Source organism: Musa acuminata, chromosome BXJ2-6 (genome assembly GCF_036884655.1).
Source record: "Musa acuminata AAA Group cultivar baxijiao chromosome BXJ2-6, Cavendish_Baxijiao_AAA, whole genome shotgun sequence".
NCBI classification, from domain to species: Eukaryota; Viridiplantae; Streptophyta; class Magnoliopsida; order Zingiberales; family Musaceae; genus Musa; species Musa acuminata.
In genome coordinates this window covers 34,661,741-34,678,615 of record NC_088343.1, presented here as the reverse complement: position 1 = coordinate 34,678,615, position 16,875 = coordinate 34,661,741, and the positions used below count along the sequence as shown (strand labels likewise).

Genomic DNA, 16,875 nt, shown 5'->3' with positions numbered 1-16,875 from the left:
CAAATTTGAGCTCTTAGAATCACAGAAAAGATCAAGAATTCGGTGTAGGTCTGTATCTTTTCAGTGCTGAATGGGTGGGGTATTTATAGGCCCCAACCCAGTTCAAATTTGGAGCTCAAAACGATCAAATCCCGGAATTCCGGGATCAGGTGGTTGCACCTCCTGACTGGAGAGGTTGCACCGCCTGGCAGAGCTCAAAGACTGAGCCTCTGGGCGGTGCTACCTCTGTCAGGGGCGGTTGCACCTCTCTGCCAGAGCTCGAAGATCGAGCTCAGGCGGTTGCATCGCCTGACTGGAGAGGTTGCACCGCCTGGCAGAGCTCGAAACTTGAGCTCTGGCGGTGCTACCTCCTGACAGAGGAGGTTGCACCGCCCAGTCTCGCTCGGAGACTGAGCCCTGGGCGGTTGCACCTCTTGGCTGGGGCGGTTGCACCGCCCAATCTCGCTGGGAGACATAGCCTGGGCGGTTGCACCTCCCACAGCAACCTGGGTCCGAATGGGCTGAACCATTCGACCCAATTTGAGTTCTTCAGGGGCCCAATTGCCCCAGGATTAAGCTAATGGGATCACCTCCCATTTCTAACTTAATCAAAGTGCTAACTACGATTATTTCCTAAGACATATTCTGCAGCTTGCTTCGGTACGTCACTCGCTTCTTCCGGCGAGTTTCTGGCGAACTTTCGTCGATCATCCGATGAACCCTCGGTGATGCTCCTGCGGACTTCCGGCAAACTCCTGGACTGCGACGATCCACTTGGCAAGTTCCGACGAGCTCCTTTGGCAAGCTTCTGGACTTCTCGGATTTGTTCCCGTAGAACCTCCGACGACTGTCCGAACTTCCGTCGAGCTCTCGAACTCCCAACGTGATCATTGTCATGACTCCGGCGCAACTCCTGCTGCATGTCTTACTTTCATCGTAGTTAATCCTGCACATGTAAAACAAAACTTCGATCGAGACAATTAATCCTAAGCAATTAACCAAGTTGTCCGGCATGTTATTGGTCCCTCGACGCTTCGTCTGATTCTTCGGCGCATCGTCCTTTCCTGCGGCCTATTGCCCAATCGGCCAGTTGGCTCCGCAACTCCGATATCCTTAGCACAATACCCGCTCTTCTTGGCCCGATGCCCGAGTCCACGACCCGAAGCCTTCTGTCGATACATCGACCGATCAATCGGCCCGACGTCCAATCTTCTGACATGTTCCTCCGGCATAACATGATTTTCCTGCTTTAATTGTCTTATCCAAATCGAAGCATCCTGCGTCACTCAAAACGCAGATTAAATCATAAACATATATCAAGTAGTTTCATCATCAAAATACGAGATTCAACAATCTCCCCCTTTTTGATGATGACAACCACTTGATGACGGAGTTAAACTTAACTCCCAGAGTTTAAACAAACTCCCCCTATCAATATGTCATATTGATAGAATCTTGAATTCAAACTGAATTCAAGTCATTGCAATATTCATCATGAATACTTGCAACACGTCATCATGAACTTATGCATAAACTTATGCATAACATGTCATGTCATCAAATACTTCTCCCCCTTTGTCATCAACAAAAAGGAGAAGTACCGCAATCAAGTGTTTGTGATGTAAGTTTAACTTATTGCATGAAAACATAATATCAAGTTTTATCATCATGCAGTTTTGAAGCCAGAAAATTTAGCAAATGTTACATCATGCTTAGAACATTCAAGCTATCAAGTTTTAGATATGCAAGTTTTATGGCATACAAGATAGCACATGCAAGCTAGCAATGTTACAACATTTTAGAACTTGCAAGCTAGCAGTTTAGAGATGTTCAAGAAGGCAACTCTTGCTTCTTGAAATATGCAAGTTGCAAGCTAGCAAATTTTTGCTTCCTTTGCAGTGCTAGCTTTTGATATCGTAACGCAACTATTTCAAGTGTTTATCAATTGTAGCATGTCATCATATGTCATGATATCAAAGCGTAAAATTACGATACAAGTTCTTGACATCTTAACACATGATGCAGATTTTTGTTTGATATCTTGTTACAGGGCATATAGCAGTGATAGCAATCATATATTTCTTGGTGATGCAAGTATGGCCTAATCATAGCATCAGTGATAGCAACCATATCATCATTAGTGATAGCAAACATATCAATTCATATATTTCTCCCCCTTTGTCATCAACAACAAGGAGAACGATATAAGCAAATTTTAAATATAAGTGCGATGCCATAAGTTGGTTCATGTCATTTTCCAACAGTGAGTGATAGGATACCAATTATGCAAACATCTCGAGGAAAACATGACATGGAGATAGCTTTTATTGCTTCTTCCTTTTTATTTGTTATCTTTTTACATGAAGGAGGAAAGCCATATGTGAAGTTCAAATCGATAAGATATTAAAGCACACTTCATTTTTGCAAGGATTAAGATATGTAAGTGAGTTAAATCCTTGTATGTAAAAATATCTTCCTTTTATAAGAGGCAATCATCTCTAAACTGATAAGTGCATTTGCTAGATGATTCCATATGTCAAAAATCAATGATGTGAATTAAACTAGATATGACATATGCTTGTTAAGTTCGGAAGAGGATAATGTATCAAGAAAATCCAATTGTTAGGATCAAGAAAATTCGAAAATGAAATTTGACACTTTCATACATTCGAATAGGGTTTTACTAGAGATATTCAATTACAATCATGAAGGTAAAACATGCTTATTATCATAATAATTTTGTATTTAAGCACATAATTTCCAACATATAATCATGGCAAGTAATTGTGTAAAATCATTATGGCAATCAGGTAATTTGATCATTCAATCAAAAAAGTCCGAAAAATAATTTTAACAGGTTTAATCATTCGGACATATTTTTGCCATAGTTTTTCAAATATAATCATGAAGATAAGGTATGCTCATCATCATGGTAGTCTAATAGCAAGTTTACCATATTCAAGCTAGCAAAAAATTTCTACATTTTAAGGCCCGCAAGCTAGCAATTTTGAGATGTTCAAGAAAGCAACTCTTGCTTCTTGAAATATAAGTTTTGCTAGATGTGCAAGTTAACTTTTTGCTTCTTGAGATAGGCAAGATAGCATTCCGTGGTGATGTTCAATATAGCTAAGTTCTACATCATGCAAGCTAGTGAATTTTATAACATTTTAGAACATGCATAATCACCAAAGCATCATAAATTTTAATGATGTGCAAAATTACAAATTTTGCATGATTGCATTTGTGTGTCTTGAGATTTGCAAGATAGCACTTCTTGGTGATGTTCAAGATAGCAATTTCTTCTCTTTTGAGAAGTGCAATTTTTGCTTTCTTCTTGAATTGTGCAAGCTAGCTATCTCCCCTTTTGTCATTGTCAAAAAGAAGGGAAAAACCCTTTACATCAATTTTTAAATCATGACAAAGGTTAGTATCAATCTCATTTATGCATCATTATATTTTCAAATTAAAACATGCACATTTTCAAAACATATAAACTCATTATTATATGCATGATTCCAAATCATCATTCATATTATTTCATTCAATTTGATAAATCAAGATCATGATTTTGATAAAACTCATTTCAAATTTAAATCATCAAAATCATTTTTATGGCTCACAAAATTTATAACATAAATAGATTCATGATTTCATTGGTAATATATTTTTCCCCTTTTTAAGTGTTTCATTTTAAGTGGTCGATTTCATGTTAGCATGTCTTTTCATTTATGAAAACATGCATCAATTTTTTAAAGCCACTGTTATTATCATGAAAATCGATAATCAAGAATCATCATACATAAAAAATATATACTCATTAATCATAACTTCAAATTAAGCATGATTTCATATACTCAAAATCGAGAAATAACAATGGAAATCAACATGATACACATTATTACTTCTCAACCACATATAGCATGATTTCATAAGGTATTTTTAATCACAATCATTTTGTTTATCATAAACATGCAATTTTCATGATTATTTTTAAAATTACTAGAATGATAAGCATGATTCCTAATTGTTTGTATTTTCATTATAAAATTATTAAACATGTAATTTTCAAGAAAATAAAAAAAATGCTTTAAGCATCATGTAATTTCAAAGTAAATTAAAGGCATTTTGATTACCTCAGCGTCCAAAGGCGTAAAGGCGTAGTTTGCCACCTCGCCTTTGTTGATTTTCTCCTCGTCTTCGGAGGAGCTCGATTCATCCCAATTTTTGTTCTTCTTCTTGCGTTCAAAGCAAGTAGTTCCGTTCTTTTTACTTTTTAATTTTTGTTTCATTTGTTGTTTAAGTTCACCATCACTTGAGCTTATGCTCGAGTGGTCTTCAAATGTTCTATGTCCCAAATCCTTCCTGTTCTTTGGAAGGTGGTTCTCAAGTTCTTCACATGCATTGCACGTCATTTCATATGTGATCAATGAACCAATTAGTTCTTCAAGTGGAAATTGGTTCAAGTTTTTCGATTCTTGAATAGCAGTTACTTTTGAATCCCAAGTTTTAGAAAGTGAGCGCAAAACTTTGTTAACGAGTTCAAAATCCGAAAAGCTTTTACCAAGTGAATTTAAACCATTGACGACATCCGTAAAACGGGTGTACATGTCAACAACGGTTTCGCTTGGTTTCATATGAAAAAGCTCGAAATCATGCAGTAAAATATTAACTTTCGAGTCTTTGACTCTACTAGTTCCCTCGTGCGTGATTTCAAGAGTGCGCCAAATATCGAAAGCCGTTTCGCACAAAGAAACCCGATTGAACTCATTTTTGTCCAAAGCACAAAATAAGACATTCATAGCCTTTGCGTTTAAAGAAAAATACTTCTTCTCTAAATCCGACCATTCGTTCATCGGTTTAGAGGGAAGTTGAGAACCGTTTTCAACGATATTCCATAAATCCAGATTTAGAGAAATCAAGAAAACTCTCATTCGAGTTTTCCAATAAGTGTAGTCCAATCCGTTAAAGAACGGTGGACGAAAGACCGAAAAGCCCTCTTGAAGAGCCATTTCTCTCGAGTGTAAATTCGAAATGAGAAATACCCCGCTCTGATACCAATTGTTAGGATCGAGAGCACTAAGAGGGGGGGGTGAATTAGTGCAGCGGAAATCTTTCAGCGATTAAAAACGAAAGCTGCGTTCGTTCGCTAAAAACTATTTTGATGCAAAAGCCAATTCTAGGATTACTTATGATTAAGTGCAATTTACGTCTAAACACAGTTTGCGTCTAAGCGCAGTTTGCGTCTAAATGCAGTTTGCGTCTAAATGCAGTTTGCGTCTAAATGCAGATTGCGTCTAAGCGCAGTTTGCATCTAAGCGCAGTTTGCGTCTAAGCTCAGATTGCGTCTAAGCGCAGTTTGCGTCTAAGCGCAGTTTGCGTCTAAACACAGTTTGCGTCTAAGCGCAGTTTACGTCTCAGCTCAGATTCGGAAAGATCTGAACTTAGACACTCATTCGTAAAAGCGCAGAAGGCAGTTTGCAGTTATAAATGGAATCAAAACGTAAACGTAAACTGCAAAGAAACTCGTTCGTAAAAGCGCAGAAGATAGTTTGCAATTATAAATAGAATCAAAACGTAAATGTAAACTGCAATGTAAAGATCGTACGAAAACACCGATTTATGTCTGAATGCAGATTCGGAAAGATCAGAACTTAGAAACTTGTTCGTAAAAGCGCAGAGAGCAGTAGCTATGTAGGAGGTTTGCAGTAATGATAAAGTGCTCAAAATAAAAGCAAACCAGAGATTTATAGTGGTTCGGTCAGTCTTGACCTACTCCACTTTTGGCTTCCTCCACCGACGAGGTCACCGACGTCAACTAGAGGCCTTCCTTCAATAGGCGAAGGCCAACTGCCCATTTACAGTTTCACTCCTTTTGACGGGCTCAGGAGACAACCCTTACAGAACCTTTCTCTCCTCTCTTTACAACTCAAGACTTGAAGAACAGAAAGAGGAGAACTTTTGGACTTTACACAAATTTGAGCTCTTAGAATCACAGAAAAGATCAAGAATTCGGTATAGGTCTGTATCTTTTCAGTGCTGAATGGGTGGGGTATTTATAGGCCCCAACCCAGTTCAAATTTGGAGCTCAAAACGATCAAATCTCGGAATTCCGGGATCAGGCGGTTGCACCTCCTGACTGGAGAGGTTGCATCGCCTGGCAGAGCTCGAAGACTGAGCCTCTGGGCGGTGCTACCTCTGTCAGGGGCGGTTGCACCTCTCTGCCAGAGCTCGAAGACCGAGCTCAGGCGGTTGCACCGCCTGACTGGAGAGGTTGCACCGCCTGGCAGAGCTCGAAACTTGAGCTCTAGCGGTGCTACCTCCTGACAGAGGAGGTTGCACCGCCCAGTCTCGCTCGGAGACTAAGCCCTGGGCGGTTGCACCTCTTGGCTGGGGCGGTTGCACCGCCCAGTCTCGCTGGGAGACATAGCCTGGGCGGTGCTACCTCCCTACCTGGGCAGTTGCACCTCCCACAGCAACCTGGGTCCGAATGGGCTGAACCATTTGACCCAATTTGAGTTCTTCAGGGGCCCAATTGCCCCAGGATTAAGCTAATGGGATCACCTCCCATTTCTAACTTAATCAAAGTGCTAACTACGATTATTTCCTAAGACATATTCTGCAGCTTGCTTCGGTACGTCACTCGCTTCTTCCGGCGAGTTTCCGACGAACTTCCGTCGATTATCCGATGAACCCTCGGTGATGCTCCTGCGGACTTCCGGCAAACTCCTGGACTGCGACGATCCACTTGGCAAGTTCCGACAAGCTCCTTTGGCAAGCTTCTGGACTTCTCGGATTTGTTCCCGCAGAACCTCTGACGACTATCCGAACTTCCGTCGAGCTCTCGAACTCCCAACGTGATCATTGTCATGACTCCGGCGCAACTCCTGCTGCATGTCTTACTTTCATCGTAGTTAATCCTGCACATGTAAAACAAAACTTCGATCGAGACAATTAATCCTAAGCAATTAACCAAGTTGTCCGGCATGTCATTGGTCCCTCGACGCTTCGTCCGATTCTTCGGCGCATCGTCCTTTCCTGCGGCCTATTGCCCAATCGGCCAGTTGGCTCCACAACTCCGATATCCTTGGCACAATACCCGCTCTTCTTGGCTCAATGCCCGAGTCTACGACCTGAAGCCTTCTGTCGATACGTCGACCGATCCACCGGCCCGACGTCCAATCTTCTGACATGTTCCTCCGGCACAATATGATTTTCCTGCGTCACTCAAAACGCAGATTAAATCATAAACATATATCAAGTAGTTTTATCATCAAAATACTAGATTCAACATATCCAACTATTAAGTAGTTAAATCAACCTATTATAAGTATTTTTTATCTTAAGAAGTTTAATATAGTTTTTTTTTTCTTTTTAAATTCTATAATTTTTTTTAATCTTCTACTTTGTTAGATTTTAAGTTAGTAGTACCTTGTTGTTGTTGCTCCTATTTAAGATAGTATTTTTCAATATGATAGTTCTTTTCTCTACATACATCCGATTCCAACTAGATTAAGCCTATCAAAACCAGAATAAATCAATGGTTTTATGATTTTAAATTGAACTAAAATTGAATAGGACGGTTGGATTCCAAACAACTCTAAAAATAAAAAAAAGTTAAGATGTGATTGTGCTTCATGGTGGATAAGTTATTACTTTAGATTTTTTATTTTGATGACCAGAATAAATCAACGGTTTGAATTTGGGTGGGTATTCAATATCTCCATCTCGATAACTAATTAATTTAATAATTATTCTTTTGAGAGGAATATTTGTTTGATCAAAACAAGTATGCTTAATATCTTCATCTTGTTGATCAAATGGTTTAACAATTATTCTTTTTAACCTTGTTAATATTAGAATAATTTATTTTTTGTATGACCCCTATTACTTTGCTCTATCATCCGTGTAACAATAAAAATAGTAATAGAGACAAACGAGGAAGAAGATGAGTGATGATCCATAGTTTGAGAAATCCATTAATAAAACTCTTCTCTCGCGGTCTTTAACTTGATAAAATTTATATGATCAAATTTAGCATTCCAAATCGATACACATCATTTGGTACTCATATTATCAACATATATATTATATATTAGATGCTTAACCACGCCACTTTTGTGTCTTTGCTTATGGTTCCAAATGTTTGTTTCAGGGGAATTAGTGCCCGTATATTACTAATTAATGCAAGCAAACTCGCCAAACATCCCTGAAGTCTGGATCACTCGAATTCATTTGGTCGGTCCCCACTGGAAACCTTAAGACAGTGGGACTTCCATCAATGAAAAAGGCAGCTGTCCTGTTGCCAAGGAGTTTGCTCCAGTAAACATTACACAATACATGTCTTCTGCCGCAGAGAGAGAGAGAGAGAGAGAGAGAGAGAGAGATCTGATCAATTACTTGTATGATGTGTTTCCCAGTGCTTCAGACTAGTTGGATTCGTGTTCTGCCAGGCGGGGACAAGCATGAGCATTCCGATTGAGAAGAGTACAATTAGTAAAGAGACTGAAAGATTGGGGGTGGATCAGCAGGATTGGGTTAGACATGGGGACTGTGCTATCTCTTTCAGGTCAGCTCCTGCTGAGATTCGTGTGCGTCAAGCCACTCAAAGCAAGCAGGCAGGCAATCACGCGGACGACTCGGATAAATATGACCCCATATTGGCAGCTGTTTTAAGCATTGCACCACATTCATTCTGGGGTACCCCTCCCACACTAAAGGCTACATCACATTCATTACAGAGTGGCCTTGAGCTTTACTGGTCCCACGACAAACCAAAAGGTCCAACCCATATGTTTCCTTCTGCGGTACATCCACAATCTTTTCTCTTCCCGGTAACTATTCAAGAAAAAAGATGAGATATATTTTAATCTTGAATCGATTTCCTGACCACAAAGCCTTGAATCTACGAGGCTTCCTAAGTGTCCCTTAAATTTGCAGTGGTTTTGAGTATGTTCTTAATGGCTGTTGAGCTTAATTTAGTCCTGTTTTTTCCATGCTGATAGATGAGATGAATAAGGAAGGGAATCAGGAGTACGGCATTAGTGGTGCAAATTCAGCGCAGGCAAAGACATAAGTAGTCGAATCTATTGTCTCCAGAATTAGGGTGATATGCAGAGAGCCCATGAAGAAGTGAAGCAAGAGAGACAGAGAGAGTGGCTTACAGATCAAGGAGAACGGGGGGGAGGAGGAGGAAGAAGAAGAGATGCCAACAGTTTGGTTTGCCTTGAAGAGATCTCTCCACTGCAAGTCTGAGCCGTCGGAGGTTCATGATCCAAAGGCCAGGGGGCATCTTGGAACCATCTTGACAAGGAAAGCGGGAAGGTCTGGGTGCTCTAGATCCATAGCCAATCTCAGAGATGTCATCCATGGAAGCAAGAGGCACATTGAGAAGCCACCGAGTTGCAGCCCGAGGTCCATCGGGAGTAGTGAGTTCATAAACCCAATCACCCATGATGTTATTCTTAACAATTCCAGGTGCGAGCTGAGGATATCTGGATTGGGAGCCTGCCAAGAGGGCGAGGCAGGATTGGATTCTCCCTGCGTTGGCACCCTTAGGCCTGGGACGCCTGGACCAGGAGGCCACCCCTCACCACTTCAATATAACCCTCCTCCATGTGGCGGAGCTAGTAGCACTCCAGCAAGAAAATGCCCTAGCGTCTCCGGTGACGGAGAAGACCATGGCCCCGGGGGTTCATCTCTCGCTACCGTTTTGCTTGGCCATGGTGTTGTCGGACCCCATCACGCCGCTTCAACACCAAGGTTCTCTCATGAGATGCATTTGCAGAAGTGCTCTGCGGCTGTGACCTGCCACAAATGTGGGGAGAAGTTTGTGAAGTGGGAGACCTTGGAGGCGCACCACCTAACCAAGCATGCAGGTACCATGTCGATCTTTGCTGCTTTTAGTGGATTTCCTGGAATTGTTTAGTGTCTCATGTTTATTTCTTTCCTTCGCATCCATCCGACGAAGCATATGCGTACCAGAGGATTAGTGGTCGCCAATGTCTTGCAGCGCTATTGCTGTTTCTTGTTTTCCTACATCACAATCTTCTTCGGTTGGAGGTGAGGGACTGACTTGTGCTTCTCTTACGCATGTAGTTAGCGAACTTGTGGAAGGTGACTCCTCTAGGAAGATAGTAGAAATGATATGCAGAACAGGGTGGTCCAAGACCGACGGCAGCTGCGGACGGATCGAGAGGGTCCTCAAGGTCCATAACATGCAGAAAACTCTTACTCTCTTTGAGGAGTACAGGGAAACGGTTAAGATGAAAGCCAGCAAGCTGCCAAAGAAGCACCCTAGATGCCTGGCCGACGGCAATGAGCTTCTGAGGTTCCATGGCACCACAATTGCCTGTTCTCTCGGCACGAACGGCTCGTCTGGGCTTTGCGCGTTGGAGAAATGCAGTGTTTGTCAGATCATCAGACACGGATTCTCCGGCAACGAGGAAACCAAGGGAGGGATCGGCGTTTTTACGACTTCCACTAGCGGTAGAGCACTGGAATCAATCGAGACGGATGAAGATGATACTTCCGTGAAGAAAGCGCTGTTGGTGTGCAGAGTCATCGCTGGGAGGGTTCATAAGCCTTTGGACAACTACCAAGAGCTAGTAGGTCAGTGTGCCTTCGATTCGTTGGCGGGGAAGGTGGGTCTTTACGCAAATATTGAGGAGCTCTATTTGCTCAACCCAAAAGCTCTACTTCCATGCTTTGTGGTAATATGTAAAACCCTCAAGTAACTTCCACTACGCCTCTCAGTAGACTTTGATATTGAACTTTCCTTCCTCGACAAACAGTAATTGGGTCGTCGTCTTGGTCGATGAATCCCACCTCCACATTCAGTGCCTTGTCTCTGCGTCAGAGATGTCAAAATCATACTGAGATGTCTGTCTCTCGGGCGTGAATAGCTTCACATCTGCATTTTGGGTTGCATGCTCTCACGTGACGTTTTTACTGTAGCATAGAAAGATCATACGTATTGATATGCGTTGCTTTTACTTCGTAGTCGTTGCTCTGATTTATAAAGCATTCTGTGCACTTAACCTTCAGCTGGCCACTGCTTCCATTTCTTTTTATTAGCATTCATTACAACTGGAATTTGATGAAAAAAATGTTTTCTTGTTCTTGCTTTTTGTGAAGATAAACACTACAGAATGATTCGGTTTGGTGAATTTAGCTTTTCTTCTTCACCATTTTGCAACGGGTAGGATTCGTTCATCCTGACTGGCTAATCACTGGGTAGTGTTCCCGGGACTGTTGGATCATGGTTGGTCTGATAAGAGGTCCCCCATAGCCTGTATAAAAGCTCTGTCTGCAGTTCCCGCTACAGGTGGGGATAGATATGCACCTCTAAGAAGGTGGAAAAGTGGCTTTAGATAAATAATATATTTCTTAGGAGATAATTTTATTGAGATGACAAGATTCTTTACTCTTATAGATCTTCTATAGATCTTATAGATCGGTATCGTTGTTGCTTCTAAATCCAATAATGGTGTGCGTAGATAAGATGTGTATCGTATATTTAATCTATTATTATTTGACTTTAGTTTCTAATATTCAAGTTTTCTATCTAAAAGTGGCATAATTATGATTTTTATGTCACTTTAGCTTTTCTTCTACACCATTTTGCAACAACAATACTATATTTTATTGGTATAATTTTCTTCTTCGTTATTATATAAATAGGTGACTGTAGTAGTGTTGTTGCGTGTAGTGACAACAACAGCATTGCTGCTTGTGGTGACTACAACAATGTACTGTAGTATTTGCTAGTTATAATTGGCATCAATTGGATGTTGAAGGCTACCGTATCCAATTAATGCATGGCGAACTTGTAAGTATTAGGCACCACTATGACAGTGTGGTTGTCGATCGACGCATGTGCATAGTCGCACGATGGGACGATCCATCAGCAGCACTAGGTTAGCGATGCATTGTGAAGATGTTCTACCGATGAGGAATATGATAGCATAGCACAACAATCAGTGAGGTCACTAGTCGACCATGTAAGAAGACGTGCACCACCCCAGGTGGCGCACAAGTGACAAACGACTACTATACCACTGACCTGTGCGTGTGGACACGTTGGAACATAGGGGCGACTACGAGGGTTACGGTTTCATTTATTAAAATTATATTTTTACTCTTATAAATCTTTTAATTCTAACTTATATCCTATTAATAGTTCTACCATTCAAAAATATATAATTTCATTATATATCCCAAGCAAAATTATAGTTTTGTCCTTTAAAATTTAAAATTTTTTACTTATGTCCTCAATTATAAAATTGATTAGTTTGATTTATTTTAATCAACTATTTTGATCGGACTTAATTATGTTTGTATTTTGATTGCTTGACTGGATTTAAATTCGATAAATTAAGTTTTGATCAAATTTGAAAAAAATTAAATATTAATTAATTATTTACTTTGTTCAACTTTAATGTTGATGGGCTTAATTGAGTAAATAGTTCACTAAAATCTATGAGTCTAATTTGGATGGACCAATTCTAGGCTTGCCCAATTAAAAAAAGATGGATAGGTCTAATTTAGGTTTCTAAGTGGAATTTTAAAAAATATAAATTATGATTTTCTTTTATAGTTTTTTCATATGACATATTGATAAAATTTGGTATATGATGAATAAAAAAATTAATTATTGTTCTTATAAATTTATTTGGTTATTTAGATACATATATTTAAAATTTTAAAATAATATTTATTTTTATATAAAAGGTATGATTTATGATTTATGATTAGTTATTATATAAGTTTTTTTATATTGATTAATATTCAATAATTATTAAGGTTATTTTTTTATTATTATTGAATTATTTTGACATAGATTAGATTGAAAAAAATTTGGTAAATATTATTTGTAACTCATGTCCCTAAGTATTATTTGACTAGTAAACATCAAAATAGCCTAGGATGATAAGCTTATGGGATATAAATTATAATAAATATTTTATTATTTATAGAATATTTTAAATTATATTTTATATTATTGTATTGGTCTTGTAGTCATTAAAGTGATCTAAACTAAAAACTTATAAAATTACATCAAAGAATTAGTCCTAAATGATATTAAGAAAAATAATATTCACAATAGCACATATAATTAGGAGATTTAGATAATTCCAAAAGAGAATCTGCTTCGAATAATTATGTGATGGGATAGAATGATATTATCTTAAATATCTTTATAGTTTAGGGTTGTATACCCAAAGATAGCAACACTATTCCACAAAGATGATATCAGTCCTCTATAAATAATTTTGAGTAAATACTAGAGATATCAATATTTCATTATGAAATATAGATGATATTAATAGTTCAACATTTATTGGTAAATTCAAAGTATTTAATATTATATTATTTTATTATAGTGGTACTTTCATCATTATATTCTTGTAAATATTCTTATATTTTTTATATTAAATTATTATAATTGATTTGAGTATATACAATTTACACTAGATATATTAGACTTTGATCAGACCAGTTGAAAGAATCACAAACATAACTACTTAAAGTTTTATAAAATAAATAATTAAGATAAATAATCAAGAATGGTCTAAAAGATTTAATTTTATGATAATTATTAATAATATTTAAACTTTATTATAGTTTACAACTAATACATTAGAATATTTTAAAGATCAATTTAAATTTATTGTCAAGTCATTAAGATCATTGATCGACATATTAATGAAAGAACTAACTAAAATTGAATATAATGATATTTGAAAATTTTAAAATTATATCATCAATATGACTGAAAAAAGTTATAAGTCCAAGAATATTAAGCATGAATGTAATTGAGTTTTTTCTTGTATAATTATTTTTTTATTTTATTTTTTTAGTTTGGCTTATTTAAATTTTACTATAATAAAATTAAGGATAAATGAAATTTAAATAAGCTAACTAGTATGTGTATTGAGAAAAAAAAATTAAGATTCAAATAGAAAAGACTTATAATATTTTAGGTACTACTAAAAGAGTGAGTAATAATAAAAGAAAGTTGAAATGTAAATCACTCATGTTTTTAAATGCTATATAAACTTATAAAAGAAAAATTTTCATAGGTAAAGTATTACTTCTATGATAAAAAAGGTTAGGTGAAGAAGGATTATGAGGTTTTGGTTCAAAAGAAAAATGTATTAGTTTGACTTTTATATGTTTTGAATCAAACGTTATAAAAGTTATTTTTTAATACTTGATGGATTGATTCTGAAGCTTTAATTTATGTTACCAATAATAAGGATTCATTTTAACATGAAAATCAAAAGCGTAAGAAATATTTATCCCCTACGCCTAGTAGGATTTATCTTCTAGCAAAAACGATACTAGTTGGGACTTATTACCTATACATAGTAACAATTCATTTGATAGATTTTGAGTATGTATGCATAATTTTAGAATTTTAGTTTTTCTATCTAAAATTGTCAGTATATTATTTTTCTTTAGTGGTTGTAAGCTCAAGATATTTATGATTCAACAAAAGTTAACTTTTAAATTCTATATGAGGTCTATACATAATTAATGTGAATCTTAAATTTACAATGATCCTATAATCAAATATTAGAATAAAATATAATTTCATAAACTTCTTAATATTATATATGCATATATTTATAGGTCACTCCATATTCTTTATTTCAGTGGAAAGAAATATTTTATCACTTTTATAAATTACATATTAAGATATAACTATATAAGGTCTCAATCTATTAACAACTTTAAGTATATATAAATGAAGTCGAAAGATAATTAAATAGAAAAGTTAAAATTATCGGATCTAATATGAGGTGATAAATTTTATGATACTTACGATGAGTCTGGTCATAATTTTAGTTTTTTTATTAAATTTTAAAAAAAATAGGATATTTATACTTAGTATATTTTATTAGATGTACCACAATAATACTTAAAGGTGAAATCATAATCTTATGAATATGATTAAGAGTATGATAGATTATTCTTCTATACCCGGATCAATTTTATAAATAACTTGAATATGATTACCAGAAAGTCAATTTTATAAACTTTTTTCAGTTATTGATTAATAAGAAACCGGAGACATTTACTATTTAGGATTGTCTTGCATAAGAATCTTTAATTCAAATAAAAAAAATTGAATTCAATGACTATTTTTGAGTATTTTATTATTTATTCAATTAAAAAAAAAAGATATACATTTTATTACTCTAATCATAAGGATATAATATGGAATTCCTAGAAAATGATTGCTATATGAATTATTTTAACAAGTAATTACTAAATGATAACATATTTAAAAAAATAAAATATTATTAACTTGAGACAAGATTGCAAAAATTCTGCTCACCAAAGCTTAAAATAATATATAAGAATTGAGGCCAGTTCAATCTTAGAAAAAAATATATTTGATTCTTCAATTTTTGCAGAAGCAGCAAGTGGACCGTCTTATTTACATTTCTTTATATGTATAGTAAATTGGTACGTTCAAACTTAGATATGAGGTTTTCAATATTGTTAACGCAATTTTTAAGTAGCCAATGTGAAGAAACTTCTTTCTTCAGTTTATGAGATTTAGATCATCACTTTCAATTTTTAAATTAGTTATTATTTCTTAATAGCTAAAACTAAGCTTCCTTTGATTGCCAATGCTTCATTGAGCTTTGCCATCCAAATTGTCATCGACTTGCAGCCTGCAAAAATACGACTTTTAATACTATCTTTGATTAAAAATCTAATTTTATTCTTATCCGTAGATGCATCATAAGCACCATCTGACACCAATAATACCCGAACAGCAATATTACTAAATGATGATCGGAGGTCAACGCAAAGAATTGACTATCTCTCTGTTTGTTCTCTTTGTCTTGACTCAATAAATTGAAGGTCTGACCCCACAATTAGGCCAATGGACGTATCTATCTGTCCTATCCTTTGGACCTAATGCACCAATTAGGTCAAGGCCTTACAAATAATAAATTAAGACTCTCTGGAGACGTAGACACGAATTCTTGTTTTCTTTGGTTAAATTCTCCACACGTCTTATAATGATTCTCGACCCTCAGCTGAGACACTACTTATCCCTTGTTAATTTGACGGTGGAAATCACACAAACACCAATATTTATCGTAGCACTTGACCTTGGCAAGATTCACATACCTATGCACTTGAATTTTTTGGTTCATGGACCCTCCTCCCACTGCTGCTCACCGAGTCACCTTGTTATCTATTCCCACTTTGGTCACCGATCAACATCATGTCATTAATGAAGCCGAACATTTTCGGCATCTCCATTTATATTCACACATAAGATAACCATGTATCACATGGTCTTCTCCGTGTAGTTGTTGCTTCGAACCACTAACCAGCCTACACAACACCCTTCGACATTGGGTCTCACTGGTACTCGATCGAGATGTTCCCCTGTTGCCACTAATATTCTTCATGCAACTGACTCTTTTGACGGCCCGGACGAAGTCTGACCGGTCAAATGCGACGCCAGAGGGAAGATCCCATCCGTCTGATCTACATCGGACGGGCAAATCTCGCGCCAACGAGACACCGAGAGGTCAAACTTGACGCTCCCGCGTGTCGAGTGGCATATGGGATCCACACCGCAGGCGTGTCACGCGGTAGGAACCCGAGGGTCACGTGACGAGGCGCGGTGGGCCACGGGGGCGGAACTGTCGACAGTGGCTGCGCACGTTGATGTCAGGAGCCTGAGCACCGCGAGATCTCAATCGAACGGCTAGTGCTGGTTGGAATCTCAGGTCGGCAGGGTTAACGCCGTCAGGTCCGTCGAGTTCGCGGTCAGATTGATCTGAGGGTCGCCCAGTCGGAAACGCTGTCAAATGGTACGGTTAAATCTCGCTTTCTCGGTGTCCCCTATAAAGGCGCAGCTAA

General features: G+C 37.5%; 1 protein-coding gene across 1 annotated transcript; it reads left to right on the top strand.

The window, feature by feature from the left end:
• Window positions 1–8,853: 8,853 nt before the first annotated feature.
• LOC103988958 (uncharacterized) lies at window positions 8,854–10,970 on the top strand. The gene is made up of 2 exons (XM_009407655.3): window positions 8,854–9,854; window positions 10,075–10,970. The coding sequence occupies exons 1-2, from the start codon at window positions 9,182–9,184 to the stop codon at window positions 10,710–10,712; spliced, it is 1,311 nt and encodes a 436-aa protein (XP_009405930.2). The 5' UTR covers window positions 8,854–9,181; the 3' UTR covers window positions 10,713–10,970.
• The last annotated feature ends 5,905 nt before the right edge of the window (window positions 10,971–16,875 follow it).

Bases quoted from the DNA above. Each gene is read 5' to 3' on its own strand.
- LOC103988958 (XM_009407655.3), top strand. From the start codon at position 9,182: ATGCCAACAGTTTGGTTTGCCTTGAAGAGATCTCTCCACTGCAAGTCT. The intron at 9,855-10,074 runs GTACCATGTCGA...TTACGCATGTAG, and splicing joins CCACCTAACCAAGCATGCAG to TTAGCGAACTTGTGGAAGGT.